The 16,158-nt window shown below is 41.4% G+C and overlaps 1 protein-coding gene across 2 annotated transcripts; it reads right to left on the reverse strand.

The window, feature by feature from the left end:
* Positions 1-5,988: 5,988 nt before the first annotated feature.
* Positions 5,989-11,231, reverse strand: LOC108900293 (cbp/p300-interacting transactivator 3). 2 transcript variants are annotated; one of them, XM_018701282.2, is made up of 2 exons: positions 11,052-11,231; positions 5,989-9,148 (listed from the first exon to the last, which is right to left on the reverse strand). In XM_018701282.2, the coding sequence occupies exons 1-2, from the start codon at positions 11,214-11,216 to the stop codon at positions 8,435-8,437; spliced, it is 879 nt and encodes a 292-aa protein (XP_018556798.1). In that variant the 5' UTR covers positions 11,217-11,231; the 3' UTR covers positions 5,989-8,434. The 2 variants fall into 2 exon arrangements, with proteins under 2 accessions (XP_018556798.1, XP_018556799.1); XM_018701283.2 differs by having other exon boundaries at positions 11,020-11,169.
* Positions 11,232-16,158: the final 4,927 nt, after the last annotated feature.

A 16,158-nucleotide genomic window follows, 5' to 3' on the forward strand; every position in this document is an offset into this window, starting at 1 on the left:
TCCAGAGGGAGCTGTGTGGAGGTCTGAGGACAACAAGTTTGAAAATGAAACAAATCTGGGTGTGTGGAGTTGTAAAGAATGATCTTACCAGACCTCTGTAGCTGCTCCTCATCTCTGCTTCCAAGCTACATGATCTGCTACAAGCATAACCTTCCAAATTTCCTTCACTTCTGAAAACTGAACTTTTGCCTTTTAAGTTGCATTGTGTATAAAGTAGGCACCAGGTTAAGACAATTAAGAAGAATGTGTGGAGTAAGATGATGAATATCTCAGGTTTTACTACACATTACACTGTGTAATGTCTTATGTCTAAAACTGACTGAGACACATTTTTTGTGCCATGCAATCTAACATTAGGATTTGTGGAGGAAGTTTGGAGGTTTTGACTAACACAACAAGGTTATAGTACTCCCATAGTGCAATGGCCTGGTCGAACAGTTTTCACACCCCAAGCATAAGTTCAACATTGTGCAGAGCCTTAAGCTAGGTAAGGCTCTCTCCACTGGAAATAATGACCTGTAGCAGTGAGTACAATGCTGATTTTCCACCAGGATTTTGACCCCATATGCACCGACCTCCACAACACCTGTAATATGGGATTCTGATATTAAAGGGATGCGAGAGTTATGGCAGCAGAGATTTTACTGAAGAGAAAATGGTGGAAAGCTAATTTCGTGTTTCTCTGCATTCCTGGAGTTATATAACTCCAATCTTACTGGATTTCTGACAAGGCAGAACAAATCCGAGACGACAAGAATACTAGGTAGCAAAAACATTAGCTTTTACACTTTTGAACTGCAGTGTAAAAACCTGGTCATATAGTGAGTGAACTGTGTTCATAAAGCACTTTTCTCATCATTTGACCTGCTGCTTGACAGTAAAGGGCACATTCACTCATTTACACATCTATCTATATATTCATTATTCTAACACATATATGCACACAGAGGAGCCAGGGATTGAACCACTCACCCACCAGTTAGCAGGCGACCCACTCGACCTCCACAGCTGCCCCAAATGTCATGTCATACTAATATTTTTTGCATCGACTCTGGTGACGTTTGATCCACAAATTTGCGCCACTGACTGATAGCAAGTTGTTTTGACAATGGTGACCTGTGATAACGGGGAGCCCAAAAGTCAAAAATAGAGGAAGCTATCACAGCTTATCAGCTGTGTTACACCCCTCACTTTTATTTAATCTCCTCTGTCAGACTATTAAGTGCTCCACAAAAGAGTAACAGCTTCTGAGTTAAGAGACAGGGGTCGTGCTACCAATAAATCTTTTGAAAAAACTATGTGAACTTAATGTCCCATTTAGGACAAGCTAAGCTAAGCTGAGCTAAAGCCAGATTGCGTTATTTTCACTCTTCCCTATTTTTATGAAAAGAAATGGTGCACAGTGGTGAAGAAAATGCCAAGGATGAGTACACTGAAGAGTCTAGCTATTGTGATTAATTAGCACTAGCCCAGCCTCTTGATGAGTTAGCAGTTAGGCCACCAGCTACAGCAGGTCACGGGCTAGCCTTGTGAATAGTCATTACATCACCAAGACTCCTGAACCAAATCTTTCACATACAGATACATTTCACTGCACCTGTCTTTGGAGTGACCAGGCCTTAATGCTGCAACATCACCTTGCTCCTGTCTATCATCTGAACACATCTACACTTCTACAGGGACTTTGTACTGAGAAACTCACTAATATGTTACTTTCCCACAGTAAGTCAGTTTCAGACCAACTTCAGTCCTCCTTACTATCACTTTTCTTTCTGTTACTAAGAACTTTAGCAGTGTTTGAATCAGTTTGACTCATTACAGTACACATTTTAAGACCACCCCTGAACAGTTCATTGATCTTCACATAGGCCACTTCCTCAAGCCATGTAAAAAAAAAAGGCACAGAAGAAGGAAACTGGCAGCAAGATATCAGACAAGCTTTAGAATGAAGAATAGGATAGGATTAAATGCCATTCCATCAGTGCTCTAAAGAAGTTCTAGAAAGAAATATTTCAATTGCTCAGTCTAATAATTGGAAAAAGAAGTCACCCTTGACTGTGTGCTTTCTGTAATTGGTTGCTCTGAGGAGGCCTTCGAGCTACCAAATGAGACTCTGCCGGCTCTCGTGTTTGGTATGCTTACAGTTAAAAGGGTTATTCAAAGAGTGGATATCAACCTCCCGCCTTGCTTTAGGAAGTGGCTCAATGATACAGTTTCCTGTTTATATTTAGAGGAGATAAGCTTCTCTTCAGCTAGTGCTCAAACTCAAGTTTGTACAGATTTGTGCAGCTTTGATAGACCAGAGCAGGAACAAGATTATACTGGTGTAAGGTATCTGTGCCTTGCTATGTCTACTTTATTATATATTTAGAGCAGGACTATATACATTTTACAGAATTCTTCAATGAACAAACAAAAAGTTTGTAATTCAGTAAAACGTACCATTGCCAAGTTTAATACACCCAAAATGTTGTCATCTGAGAGACACTAAAATGTTCCATAGAGCTGATGAGAAGTGCAGATGTGCTCTTTCACATAATACATATGGCCGTACTGATACAAAAATATAGATATTCAGCTTTAAATTACACTTGAATATAATTCTCTTATGTCACCGTGAGCTTATCCTGCAACTAGATGCACCTGATGGCTGTAACAGTAGATGTATGTTATTGTACATTGTACATTGTCTTGTGGAACTGCCTGAACACTCATATCTTACTGACATGCCTGACTATCTTGGATGGTTCAAGTCCAACTCTTTGTAGCAGACAACAATGCGTCGGCAAGTGTCTGTACATCAACCTGCTATCAGTCACAGTCATCTGCAACAACTTGCACAACAACAAGTTGTCTCTAGATCCAGTGGGGTCCCAACTACCTTAACACTGTGATCTTTTTTCTCATTTTGTCTGTTTTTTTTCCCCCTGCATGCTTCCTAAGGGTATATTTCAAAAAAGACAGAAACAGTCCACAACTGTCTTATCTTATTCTTCTGCTCCAAATACATCTTTGTTCCCAGGGAAAGGTAAGTGATTTAATGCAAGATACTTGATCATGTCACTGACAGCACAGAGATAATGATTTCTTGCTCGCTGTTCTGTATTAACCATTGTTGATACCTCTACTCTGATTTTCACACAGTCTGTCTCCTCTGAACATTTTGTCATATTCTCAACATGTGTCTCTTAAAATTCATATTTTCAGTGAGAGAACCCCATTATAGTGAAGATGGAGTCAAATATCCAAGCTTTAGGCATGTGAAGCAAAATATAGCAGCAGTTGTACCATAGGTTTACAAAGCAGAATTTCTGTCCCATAAACAAACAGGTATGGATAATCCTCAACATGGGCTGCACAGACTTGAAATGTCCCAGGTAGAGACATCACAGTGGAAGAAAGCTGGTTTGCTGTGATGGCTGTGACATGCTGTTGGCTGTTATCTGTTTATACTTTTTTTTCTAAGTCCCTTACTACTGTTCCCTCTCCTTAACCTTTGTGAAAGGTGCTGTTGTGCTTATGTCTACAATATCTTGCACCCCAGTTGGTTGCATTATTGCAAGGTGCACTAAACTTGCAAGTGTTGACACAGAAAATGGTGCGTTTCATTCACAGCAGGAAACAGGTGTGAGATACAGTACACAGTTAAACATATCATGATTTTAATTACAGTTAGTGGCAGCACAGTGGTGCAGTGGTTAGCACTGCTGCCTCACAGCAAGAAGGCTCAACCCCAGGGCTTTTCAATGTGGAGTTTGCATGTTCTCCCTGTGCCTGTGTGGGTTCTCTCTGGGTACTCTGGATTTGTCCCACAGTACAAAGACATGCAGGTTAGGTTAACTGGTGACTATACACTGATCAGCCACAACATTAAAACCACTGACAGGTGAAGTGAATAACATTAATCATCTCTTTACAATACGAATGCTCTGCAGGGAAACCATGGGGCCTACAAAACATTGTTGTAGACCTCTCCATGGCAAATACACTCCCCAGTGGCAGGGGCCTCCCCCAGCAGGACGGTGCTCCCACCACACCACAAAAACTGCTCAGGAATAGCTCAAGGAACATGACAAAGAGCCCAAGGTGTTGACCTGGCGTCCAAATCCTCCAGATCCAAATCTGATTGAACATCTGTGGGATGATCCAGAACAAACCAGATGTTGGACGGCCCCACCCTGCAACCCACAGGACCAAAAGGATTGCCAATATCCCAATGCCAGACACCACAGGACACCCTCAGGAGTCCTGTTTCCATGCCCTGATGGGTCAGAGCTGTTTAAGCTACAGAAGGGGGCCCTATGCAATATTATGCAAGTGGTTTTAATGTTGTGGCTGATTGGTGTAAATTGCCCATAGGTGTGAATGTGAATGTGCATGGTTGTTTGTCTGTATGTGTGATATAATATGAATGAATTACAGTTAGTATAGGAACCAATGTAAAAGTATGTAAATAAATTAACCAAAAATACTTATACACTCATATTTTCTTTACTGATAAGTGATTCAGTGTATTTTGAATGTGTTAATTTTCCTCTTTTCTTTTCCAGTGCTCATTGTGATGTTGGATTTTTAAAGCTGATACTGATATTAATACCTGGATGTTTTAAAAAATGTCATAGTGATATATCAATCATTGCCAATAGTAATGTTTTAGTTTGAAATAAACACATAACATAAACACATTTTTGATACAGAACTCTTAAACCTGTGTGTTTAAATTATGACAACACATTCTGTGTACTGAGTGGCATTTGGCTCATATTCGACTGATATACTGACCTGGCTGATTTATAGGCTTATTCATGAAGTGGTTACAGATCTAACAAGTAAACCTGTGGGACTTGAGTGTGATTGTTTGACCCTAAGGAAGACTGATCTGAGTCTTGTTTTTAATTATTCAGCCACAGTAATCAAGACTTTTATAACCTCTGTACTTTCACAAAGCAGTGTGTCCAATTTTTCTTTTCGTTTTCTTTTTTCTGTTTGTGCATTTTGCTTTCCTGTGGACACAGATGAAAGCTCTTGTAAGCTTTGTAGAGGGTGAACAGCATTTTTTTTTTAGGGTTACTCACCCCTCTAAATGACCACCTGAAAGCTGTGACTGCTCTGACCAATATTTGCCACAATTAGATACTAGCTCTGCCGGTTCTATTGCTGGTTTGCTCTTTTGAAAAATCCATTAAAAAGTTCAAGGACAAAATGTTCCCTTGATGAGTAACATCATGTGGAGCAGCACATGTATTTCAGATCTCCTACTATGACTTTACAGCTAATTAGAATTTTAGTGAGACTAGTTTATATTTTTTTCATAAATCTCCCCAGAAATGTTCCTGTAATGGCAGCAAGATGGTAAAACATGACTTTTACTTTCCTCTCTGCAACCTTCTTCACTCAGCTCTTCGGAGGGGAGGATTAAAAGTGGGGGAGAACTGACAGTGGCAATATAAGGTCATATAAGTAAAACCAACATGTAATTTTAAATGATTAATTGCATCAGTCACCATCTGTGATCTATGTGCAAGTTTTGAAAACAGGTTTCCTAAAGCAAGACAATCGATAGATTCATGTGTGTTTCATCACATTAAATAATTTAAAATAGAATACAGCCACTTTTATGTACATTACACTTTTGTTACTATGGTTTTTGGCCATTTAAGTTCAAATTTTCCAATTATGTAAAACATAGTGAGCTATACAGAGTGCTGACTCACTACTATTCAGGATATGTTGTTTGTACTTTGCTCTTGTGTTTGCTGATCATGTTTTGTGGGCGGAGAAGTGTCTAAAACTAACAACGGAATAAAACTCAGCCAAATAGGACAAATCCACAGCATGACAAAGTCTCTGTGGTTTAGACTACTAACACAAGTAACAGCTGGGTATATAACAGCAGCACAGTATCGTCCATAAATAGAGTCCATGCGTTATATTGTGCTGTTTTTAACAGCTAATAGTGGATAGAGGTCACTGAGATACACAAAGCAATTTCTTTAAATAAATATTTTATTTGAAAATAAATACATTTTCTTAAAATAGAATCAATAACATTACAAAAGCTTTGGGGAGATGGGAAAGGAGAAGGGAGGGAGGGAGGGGAAGGGGGGTTTACCCAAATAAATGATGTGTAATTTGGAACAAGGAGTACAATCTCACACGTTTATCTACCATCTTAAGACAAGTTCCCACTAAGCGTTGTACTGTACATTCTCAGCTGCTTTGTGGGAAAGTGGTGGCATCCCTCACGCTTGCTTTAACATGCAGTCTACTTGGTCTTAAAGCTTCAGGCCCCTGCACCCAAAAACATTGGTATACTGTATCTACACACTCGACTGTAAAATGTAGGATATAATCTCTTGTCAACACATCAAAATCAGCCACTGATTTACATTTACATCTGACAATGTTTTTGAAAGTACCTTAAATGCGTCTAGATCAACTTCACCTCTAGTCTACAGTACAAAGATACAATACACAAGAAGGCTGCGCTTATTGATATAGCAGTAATCAGAGGCCACTGTCTCACTAAGGCCAGAAATATTTCCACTTTAACTGTGAGGTTGTGAGTTTGTCTGGCTGCAGTTCGCTGGGCAGGAAATGAAACAGAGCGGGAACTCGCTGGCACTTTTCTGCCTTTATAACAGCGTTTCAATGCCCATTGTTTGACTCGAGAGCTAGGAGATGGCAGATCTCCAGAGAGACAGGGACAGCAGCACAGTTGTATTGGAACAGATTAACACAGTGCACCAGCGCAGCCCTGACCCCTCTGACAGCTCCACAAATAGTATTATGAGTGCAGGAAGTTATCCCTCAACTGGCTTGCAGTGGCAAAGCAGCAACCTTGACAAAAACCTAATTACAAACTACTAAAAAAAAAAAAAAAAAAATAGGAAAAAGGCGCCACAGAACATGTCCATTTTATAATTATTGAGTCATTGGAGAATGTGCAAGTCGACCTCAATTAAGACAAGCGTGTGAGAACATGTAATTTAAATCTAATCAGTAGAAAAGCAGCAGAGTAAGCTAATCTATGGCAAAAACAACAACTTTGCACGCTTTGTGCTCCTCACTCGCTCTTTCTGCCTAATGAAATCAATGCCACAGGTAGCGGCAGCTTTAAATAATGATTAAACTAAGTGCTGCCGGGGAGTGTTGTGTCCACACATTGTGTCCACACACCGAAATCTCTCCCCTCTCCCCGCGCGGCCTCCAATCAGCTTCAGCGTCCTGGGCAATGGTTTAGGGAGGGGGACGCCATTCGATGGGTTTTAAATGCCTCACTGCACTGACCACACACAGACACGCACAAATAACACACAAATGCAAATTCTGCAATCACGCACCTCTTTTTTTCCCTCTCTCTTTTTTTTTAAACCAATCTTGTTTTAGAAAAAAATCTCTCCTCAGACCTCTGACCAGCAGCTTCTGATAGCTGCTTTTTTGTTTGGTTTTTCTTTAATCTTGCAACAGGCCACAGTTCTGTTGTTTCTCATTTAATAAGAAGTTTTTTTTTCCCCATTCCTGACTCTTCTCACAGTTCTACTCATTAGTAATTTGCTTGCAGTGAGCACCTAAATGTCTGAGCCATTTTCTACAAATAAAAGCTTCGTTCACGCTAACGCTCAAAGCAATGTGCTACTTTGCCAATGATTAAATAGCAAGGAACAGATGCAATACACTTAATGATAGCAGATTTTATCTGAGTCAGGTAAATGACACTGAAAGCTAAAGTAATCGATGTAGCACATTTCACCTAACCGATCTGAGATAAACCCCGTCACGTCTCTTAGGAATGCCGCACAACCTCACTCTCCTGCTCTTCAAGGAAATGTGTAATAATTTTTTTTTGTTTGTTTTGAAGAGCCAGCCTTCAATATGCACACACACACGCACAAAATCCTTCTTGATTCTAAGTCCCTTCATCCTTGTATAAACAAATTCAGAGGACAAACTTTTATAAACTTGTAAAACGTCTGCTACTAGTTGAAGGTGTCATCAGAAATAAAATACATTTAGAGATGCCACAGAATCTAGCAGGACCCAGATGGACAGTCTTTCCAGGTTGTCGTCGACCCTTGTGTTAGGTAAGTTTACAATTATCCCAAAGCCTTTGCACTGCAGGCAGAAGTGCTGAGGGCCAGATGGGTACAGACAGAGCCTGCTGCATCAGGACGCCTCATACAACAGATCTTACTGGCACCAGCTCAAAGAGGAGAAACCTGGTGCTTTCGCTGTTATTTTCTCTCATTACAATTCTTCATCAACTCGCAGGCAGGTCAGTGTGAAGGCGCGCTAGACACTGTCATTTACACAGACACAGATACACCCAAACAGAACAGAGAGACTGTCTCCTCTCGCTGTGCTACTGTGGCAGCTCAGTCATTCTTTGGGGTGTCCAGTCCAAACAAACCAAACCAGCTTCTGGCTGCTTTGCTCAACAGCTCACCGTGCTCGGCTGCTGTTTGCACACAAAGTCTGATATGAAGTCAAACTCGTTCTGTCCCAGGAAGAGCTCGGGCAGCTCCTGAACACGATCCAACCCAAACTCCAGCACCAGTGAAGTCAGAACCTCCTCGTCGATCAGATCCATGTCCATGCCGTTCAGCCCCAAAGGGCCGCCAATGTGCTGCATGCCTGATAGCTGGGCCGGACCCACCCGGTACTGGGCACCGTTGGGCAGGTGGTGTCCGTTGGCCGAGCTGAGCGGGTGTCCATGATACTGAGTGTTGAGTTTCTGCAGGTGCATGCTGGCCATGAGTTGCTGGGAGGTGAGGTTACCAGGGAGGTACTGCTGCGGGTGTCCACCCTGCTGCTGCTGCTGCTGGGGGTGCATGTGGTGGTGCTGCTGCTGCTGCTGCGGCCCCTGGCCGTTGTACATCATGTTCCCAGACATCATCTGGTGGTGGTGGTTGGCCATGGGAGCTCCATTCACAGGCCCGCCCATCCCTCCGGGTCCCACCATGGCTGGCCTCTGTCTCATGGCAGCCTCCATGTTGCTCTGAGGGTTCCTGCCGTAATGCATCACCTGGCTGTTGGGCAGGCTGCGCAGGCCGGGCTGGCCGTTGTGCTGCGGAGGTCCGTTCATGCCCATCCTGAAGTTGTGGGTCATAGGCATCATCATGTGTTCAGCCATGGTTGCTCTGTCACTCTAAAAAAGTTAATAAAAATCAATGAATTATACAACCAATATTCATATACTAAAAAAGGTTAAAACACCTGCAAGTTAAAGAAGTAGTCCACCAATTTTACTAACCCTAAGACTAACCTTGTAGGGATGTGCAATACTGCCAACATATATAAGCCTTATTTTTTTCCAGCTTGGGGATGATTCACTGCTTTAATAATTTATTTTTCCTCCAAAGTGCAGCAAGACAAAAACATGATGAAAACATATTTTCACTTCAAGACAGTTGAGCATGAATAATAAAGACGTGCACCATCAGTACAGCTGTCATTGTTACACATATTTGACAAAGTGCAGGTTCTTCCATACAGCTGTGGGCTGTGGGTATGACATGCCTCAGCTAAGTGCATCAACTCCTGCGGTTTCGTCAACAAACGCAAAACAGGAGCGCAAATCAGTGTATCAGCTCGCCACCTACAGGACTGTTGTTACTCAAGACAGCTAATGTAGCCAGCTATCAGCTACTGAAAGTAAGCTATTTGTGCATAATTGAATCATTTGATTTTACGGTTTAGACATTTTATACATTTGTTAGATCAGGTTGAGACTTAGATCATGTGTGGGTAAAAAAAAAAATCTACACAAAGCCTGCATTACAAACTGCAGGACTGAGGCTGAAAGATGTTAGCATTTTAGGTGGCAGGGAGGGTTTAACAGAAGAAATGCTATCCTATTGCACTATGGGAAATGTAGGATGCAGCATTTCTGGAGCTTGACCCACACAAAAGACTAAAAGTCAGGATATCTCAGCCTGAGCTGCTTCGATTCAGACCATTTTCTCTTTAATCTGTTTCTGGTGAGTCTTCCACTTTTATGGAAGTGTTGTACTAAACTGTTTCAGTACCCTTTTAAAACAACACAATTATTACTATTGTGAGAACAACTACTCTTTCTCTCTCCACCGCAGTTTCTCTTTCTTGAATTGAAAGCTTTCAGTCAAATCGGAAGTGTCCCCTTAAAAACAAACAAACAAACAAAAAAAAAAAAAAAATCTCAAACCTCCAAAATTACACCATCAGTGAATTACCACTTAATAACATACAGACAAGGGAGGGCAGCAATACCCTTGCAGCCAAAAGGACGCAGAGGAATGCTTCTCCAGACCACACACACCTCCCCCCCACCCCCATCTCATCACACTGCCTCTGTCTTCACACAGTCATTACAAAAGATCTTCAATTGAGATTACCCACAGATGACAAACAGATCGTGCTCATGCTCAAGCTGTAAATTGCTGTCAAGGTTACTGGCTTGTTAAAATTGATAACATTATATTACAAGTTCCATTAAATGGGATGATAAAAAAAACACATCCAGAGTGAACCATGTAATGAAAGTCTATGGGAAATAAAGATATTTCAGGCTTTTGACCCCCCCCCCCCCAAAAAAAAGAACTCTGATGGTGCCCCTGGCTGCTTGCAGCAATTCAACCCCTTTAGTGCTGATAAAACAAGACACTTTCCTCAATGGCCTAAATCCTCAATATTCTGCTCTTCTGTTACCTAATTATACCCTATCTATGAAGCTTCTCCACAGATCTGGATTATTATTCAGCCAAATGTCACTTTGTAAATAGATAGTCTGAGGGGGTAGAATAATTGCTGGCATTATTACACAAGCAATGAAAGCATTATTTAACCTTAGGGGGCTGTGCGTGTGGGCTATGACATTATTCCGATACCATAAAACCTCTACAAATATCACAGGCAATAACGCTGCGAGTAAACAAAGTGACAAGGTGAAATAAAACAGGTTTCGCTGCATGATTTTCTCGTGTAAAGAATATTAGAAAATAGTCAGCGACAGTATACAAAGGGAAAGTGCTGCCTCTCTACCTGACTTGGGAGTAACAGAAGACGACACCTACTCGATGTGTTAATGTAGAATCCGTGCGGAGAAGTTGGATCAGTGCCGGGGTTGTTTCTCCAGCTGATGCTCCGGCTACATGCAGCTCTGCGGTGGATTCAAACTCTGCGGCGTCTCGGCACTCAGAGGAGTTTGTTTTCTGGGTCAACTCAGGGATTATATACATCTATAAAGCAGAGAGAGAGAGAGAGAGAGAGAGAGAGAGAGAGAGAGAGAGAGAGAGAGGGAGAGGAGGAGCTACCGTCCTCTCCGTCTCCTTTGTTGCCATTGGTCCTCCCTCTTAATCACTGTGCAAAGAAACGTTCACTAACTACCTCCACTGATCCACCGGAGCAGCAAAGCCCCGCTCAGCCGAGCCGCACTGTGTATCCTGGAGAGAGATTTCACTGCCGCTTGCCTTCATTACCCTTACACTATTATCCGTAATGATCCTTACTCTCTTAACTGAAAGCTCTCTGTTTAAAGAGCAGCGGGGAAGGATCTTTCAGACTGCAGGCACAGCAGAACCAATTCTGCTGCTAAGGAAAAAAAAATGAACTAGGTGTTTTACAGCATTACTCTGGAATGGATCTGTGTAGAACATATGGTGCTGTATGGGTCTGTGTAATATTAGATTTATGAAGTACATAAGTAATATGTAACGTATCTTGAAGATTAGAAATGATCATTTTGTCATTAATTCAGTAATAGCTGATTATAAAACATTATGTGCCTCTGTATTAAAGAACTGTTACTTTGTCAACACTTTCCAAAAAACACATTGAATTTGAAACAGCAAATACATATTTTATTGGTACTGTAAAAAAGTGAGGAGACAGAAACAGTGGTAGAACAGCAGCACTTACAAAGACATTTTAAAGAGTCAGTACAAAGGACATGGTGTTAAACAAATGCATCTGTAAGTATACTGATCAGCCATAACATTATGACCATTGACAGGTGAAGAGAATATCATTGATTATTAGGTTACAATACAATGTTCTCCTAAGAAACATTGGGTTCTGGTATTTATCTCGATGTTACTTTGACACGTACCCCCACCCCCCATGGCAAAAGCACTCCCCAATGGCAGGGGCCTCCCCAGCAGGACAATGCTTCAACCACACTGCAAAAACTGGTCACAAATGGCCCCAGGATCATGAGAAAGAGCCTACTGTAGTTGACTAGTATCTTTTATTTGATCCATGGTTAATATAAAAATATTAAGGACTGAAGCTCTGCAGGGTTTTTGTAGCCTCATTACAGTTCTCGGAAGATTGTGAATTTCTCCACAGGTCTACAGTATGATGCCTAACCATAGGATCACAAAGACTCTTGAGGGAGCTGAAACACACACCCCAAAACCTGTGCAGGCTTCAACTAAAGTGAGGGGGATATTTGTACACTTGTTGCCATGTATGTCTCTGACATGGACAATCCTGTTGTGTGCTATGTGTGTGTAGGGGCAACTCCAAACAGTGTCTAGACCTGATTCTCTGGACATTGCCAATAGTTGTCCTTTCACACATAGCTTCATATGGCTATATTTTCAGCTACATTCTCACCTGTAGTTTCACACAAAACCCATGAGATCAGCTTGAACAATAGGACTGCACTGTAGGTGGCTTTTGGTCTAACTTGACGTCAGAGGTGTCAATTCAGCGTCCACCTGCAATTAAGTAATGTATTTATTATCTTTGACCTCATTTGCATTTGTCAAAACTACAAGAAAACATTTGGCTTATCTTTAAGTGCAGAAGCTGTGATGCACTCCACTGAAGCATGTGTTAAATACACAACACCTTGCTCTTTGCAGCGTGATGGAAATCTAACCACCTCCATCCAGCTCCAGAGTGAACACACGCAAGCCAGTCCTTTTGTTTTTGCCCTCCCTCCCTGTGAGGAGAAAGTCAGGCCTCTCAGCAGGAGCTTGGTATGTATTCCTGTTGACATACACACACACCCTCTGCTGCAGAGGAATGTGTCCTATTTTTGGGCCCCTAAAGTCAGCCAGACTTCCAGCCTCTTTCTAATGCTCGATTCACTTGACCATTGTGTTTTTTTCCCTCTTATTTGGGAGGATGCTGTGTGTTTTGATCTGCAGCCACAATCTCTATTTATTTATAAGGAACTGTTGTTCTCAGCAGTGATGAGAGCATTGCTTGAGTCAGGCTTAGGCTGTGTATTCTGCCAAACACAGTTGGACTTGATTTTTCAGGGCTCAGGTTTTCAGTAATGTCAGTTTATACAATTTGATTCACTGCATTTGGGAAATATGTATAATTGCCTAATTGACAGCGTTAGATGAGCAGATTGATATCACTCACATGACCCTACATCCCGCAGCTTGTTAACTTAGCTAACCACAAATTGTCCATATCCTTTGTATGTGCAAATTAAACAGACAAGATACACTGTGTATTAGTGAGCTGTAGAGGTGTTGGAAGGTGGATTTCTCAACTTTGGGGATTAGTCTTGCTCAACGTAAAGACTGGAAACAGGGGTGAACAGTTAGCATTGCTCTGTCTAAAGGTAAAAAATCCACTCACCAGCATCTGTTAAGGTCAGTGGTTAATACTATTTCATTGCCAAGTGGAGGGACTTCTCTGCGTCTTGTTGTAACTGTGACGTTGCCAGGCAGTAAGTTAACCATCCAGTTAAGAATGTTTTATACTTTATTGTAAAAATGCGTGAAAGGGCAATTTCAATTCATATGAGAAAATGGCATAAGTAGCATGTATCATTTCTGTGTTAACTGAAATGTAAAAACAGCAAATTAGTGTTTTATAGAAGGGAGACACACCATTGTATCCTGTCTGTGAGAGTTTGATATGAGGATAAAATGTCTTTTCCTAGACACCATAGGACAACACATCACTCATTTCTGCACCACTTTGTTGAATGCTGTCAGCTGCTGTTAGACATGACTGCATGTTATCATGTGACAACCCATCAGACTACTCTGCTTATTTGACCTCATCTGCTTATCTGAGAATTACTTGCTGCTCCGAGTGAGACAGAAAATGTGTTCTGACAGTTAACCAATGAAACAGTTACTCTCGGTTATCGATCACTGCTCATGTAGGCTGCGCTCCATCTATATCATGACTCAGTGGTCCAACTTACTTATCTGTCTCAGCCTTGGTCCAAAAAATGCTATCAAGTGCATATTATTGTGCCTTAGACTGTTCACTGCATTATATAATGACCACAGCTTCTGTGCAAAGGTAAGAGGACGGATTGATGTCATTTGTTTATGTGCAACTGCTGGAACAAAGACAACAGAGCTCATTCACTTTCTCTCTGTCTGTTTGTCTCTGTCTTTCTCTCAAGCCTGCTCGTTTTCTCCCCCCCCCCACCCATGCGCTGTATACGTCCAGGTTTCATATTACTCACTGCTTCTTGTTCCCTGTTGTTTCTGCCCCCACGGCACCCCCACTCCCCCACTCCCCCATCCCCCATCCCTGTCCATTCACACTGACTGTCTCTCCTTTGTATGCTTTTTCCTGTAAAGGCTTTATGTATTGTCACAACATGATTAATGCAGTTTTTGCAAAAGGCAATTATTGCCAGCAGAAGGGCAGAAACCACACATGTGGTAATCACAACAGACCACTGCTTGAGGTGCAGCTCCCGCTCTGCTACTTGCCCTCATCCAGAGACAGAACACGGCAAAATAGATTTGTAAAAAGGTCATTGGAAGAAATTGCCTCTTAGGTACTGTAAAATGTGGCCTGTGCCTGTGTGTCCTCTATGTCTACTCTATGACATGTATTGTAAATAAAAAGCTTATAGGTGTTTTCCTATTTGCTTATACCACAGTTACTGCTTAAATACATCTATAAGGACATATTTTATAATTTTATTCTATAGGCTGCACAGCCGTGAAAGTGAGACACTAACCACTCGCTGCTAATTAGCTGGTGTGTTGACTTGAGTTCAGCTGAAATGTCTAACAGTGTATGATATTCAGCTAATATACTGAAAATGGGAAACTGAAGGTTAGAGTTCCTAGTATGAATTGCAGATTTGGGTGCTCTTTGAAAAGGTATATTTTTTTAATAATGTGGAAAAAATTGACACCCAACAATATTTTCTACGTTAAAAAATAAGACGACAGACATAATTGATTGTATAATTTCATGCTATAATTAAATAAATAATTCAAATCTGATGTGAGTTGATGTCAGTAAATTCATGTGTTACAACTGAAATACAATGAGTCATGAAATAATGTGTTTTTTGAGAATGTAGCACATTTAGTGGAACTAATCAGAAGTGAGGTTTCTCCAGGGGAGCAGATGTCTCTCTCAAGGCTCTGCTATATTGCTTTCAAAGTCATAATTATTGACCTCTCAGACCAAAGCAGACAGCTAGGAGACTTCTGAAAGACAATTCAAAGATTCAAGAACCTCTTTTCATGAGTGGCCTTCTTGTAGAATGCCTTTGTTCAAGGTTCACAATATGTGCCATTTTGTATGTTCATTTGTTAGCATGTTTGCATGGGTTTCCTGTGTGTACTCTGGCTTCCTCCAACAGTCCAAAGACATGCAGATGAACTGGTGACTCTAAATTGCCCGTAGGTGTCATTGTGAGCAAGAATGGTTGTTTGTCTCCATATGTCAGCTCTGTGACAGACTGGCAATGTGTCCAGGGTGTACTCTGCCTCACGCCCAATGCCAGTTGGAGATTGGCTCCAGCCCCCACCCCACCCCCCACGAACCTTAAAGGATAAGTGGTATAAATCATGGGTGGATTTGTTTTGATGCTATGTACTGTATAATTTGTTGATGTATTTTTGTACTATGTCCATACACAAATAGTTCTCGCAGTGTGACCAAGGTGTAAATTGCATCTGAGAAAAAAGAGTTGACCGTGCAATAAAGGTCTGTTTCTGATAACCAACCGCTCTCTGTGTTGTTGTGAAGAAAGCAACACAGATCCACGAGAGGTGAGAGACTGCTTACTACTTTGTATGTGTGAATGCAGCATGAGAGTTGTCAAGTTAGTGGCTCTGTGAGACTGTACCTGCTAACATGTTTATGTTTAGCAGATTTAATGTTAACCACAGCCTGCGTTTAATGTGTTTAATAGCAGTAAACACAACATACCACAAATCACCTGTCAAG

This window comes from Lates calcarifer, linkage group LG3 (genome assembly GCF_001640805.2).
Source record: "Lates calcarifer isolate ASB-BC8 linkage group LG3, TLL_Latcal_v3, whole genome shotgun sequence".
Taxonomy (NCBI): domain Eukaryota; kingdom Metazoa; phylum Chordata; class Actinopteri; family Centropomidae; genus Lates; species Lates calcarifer.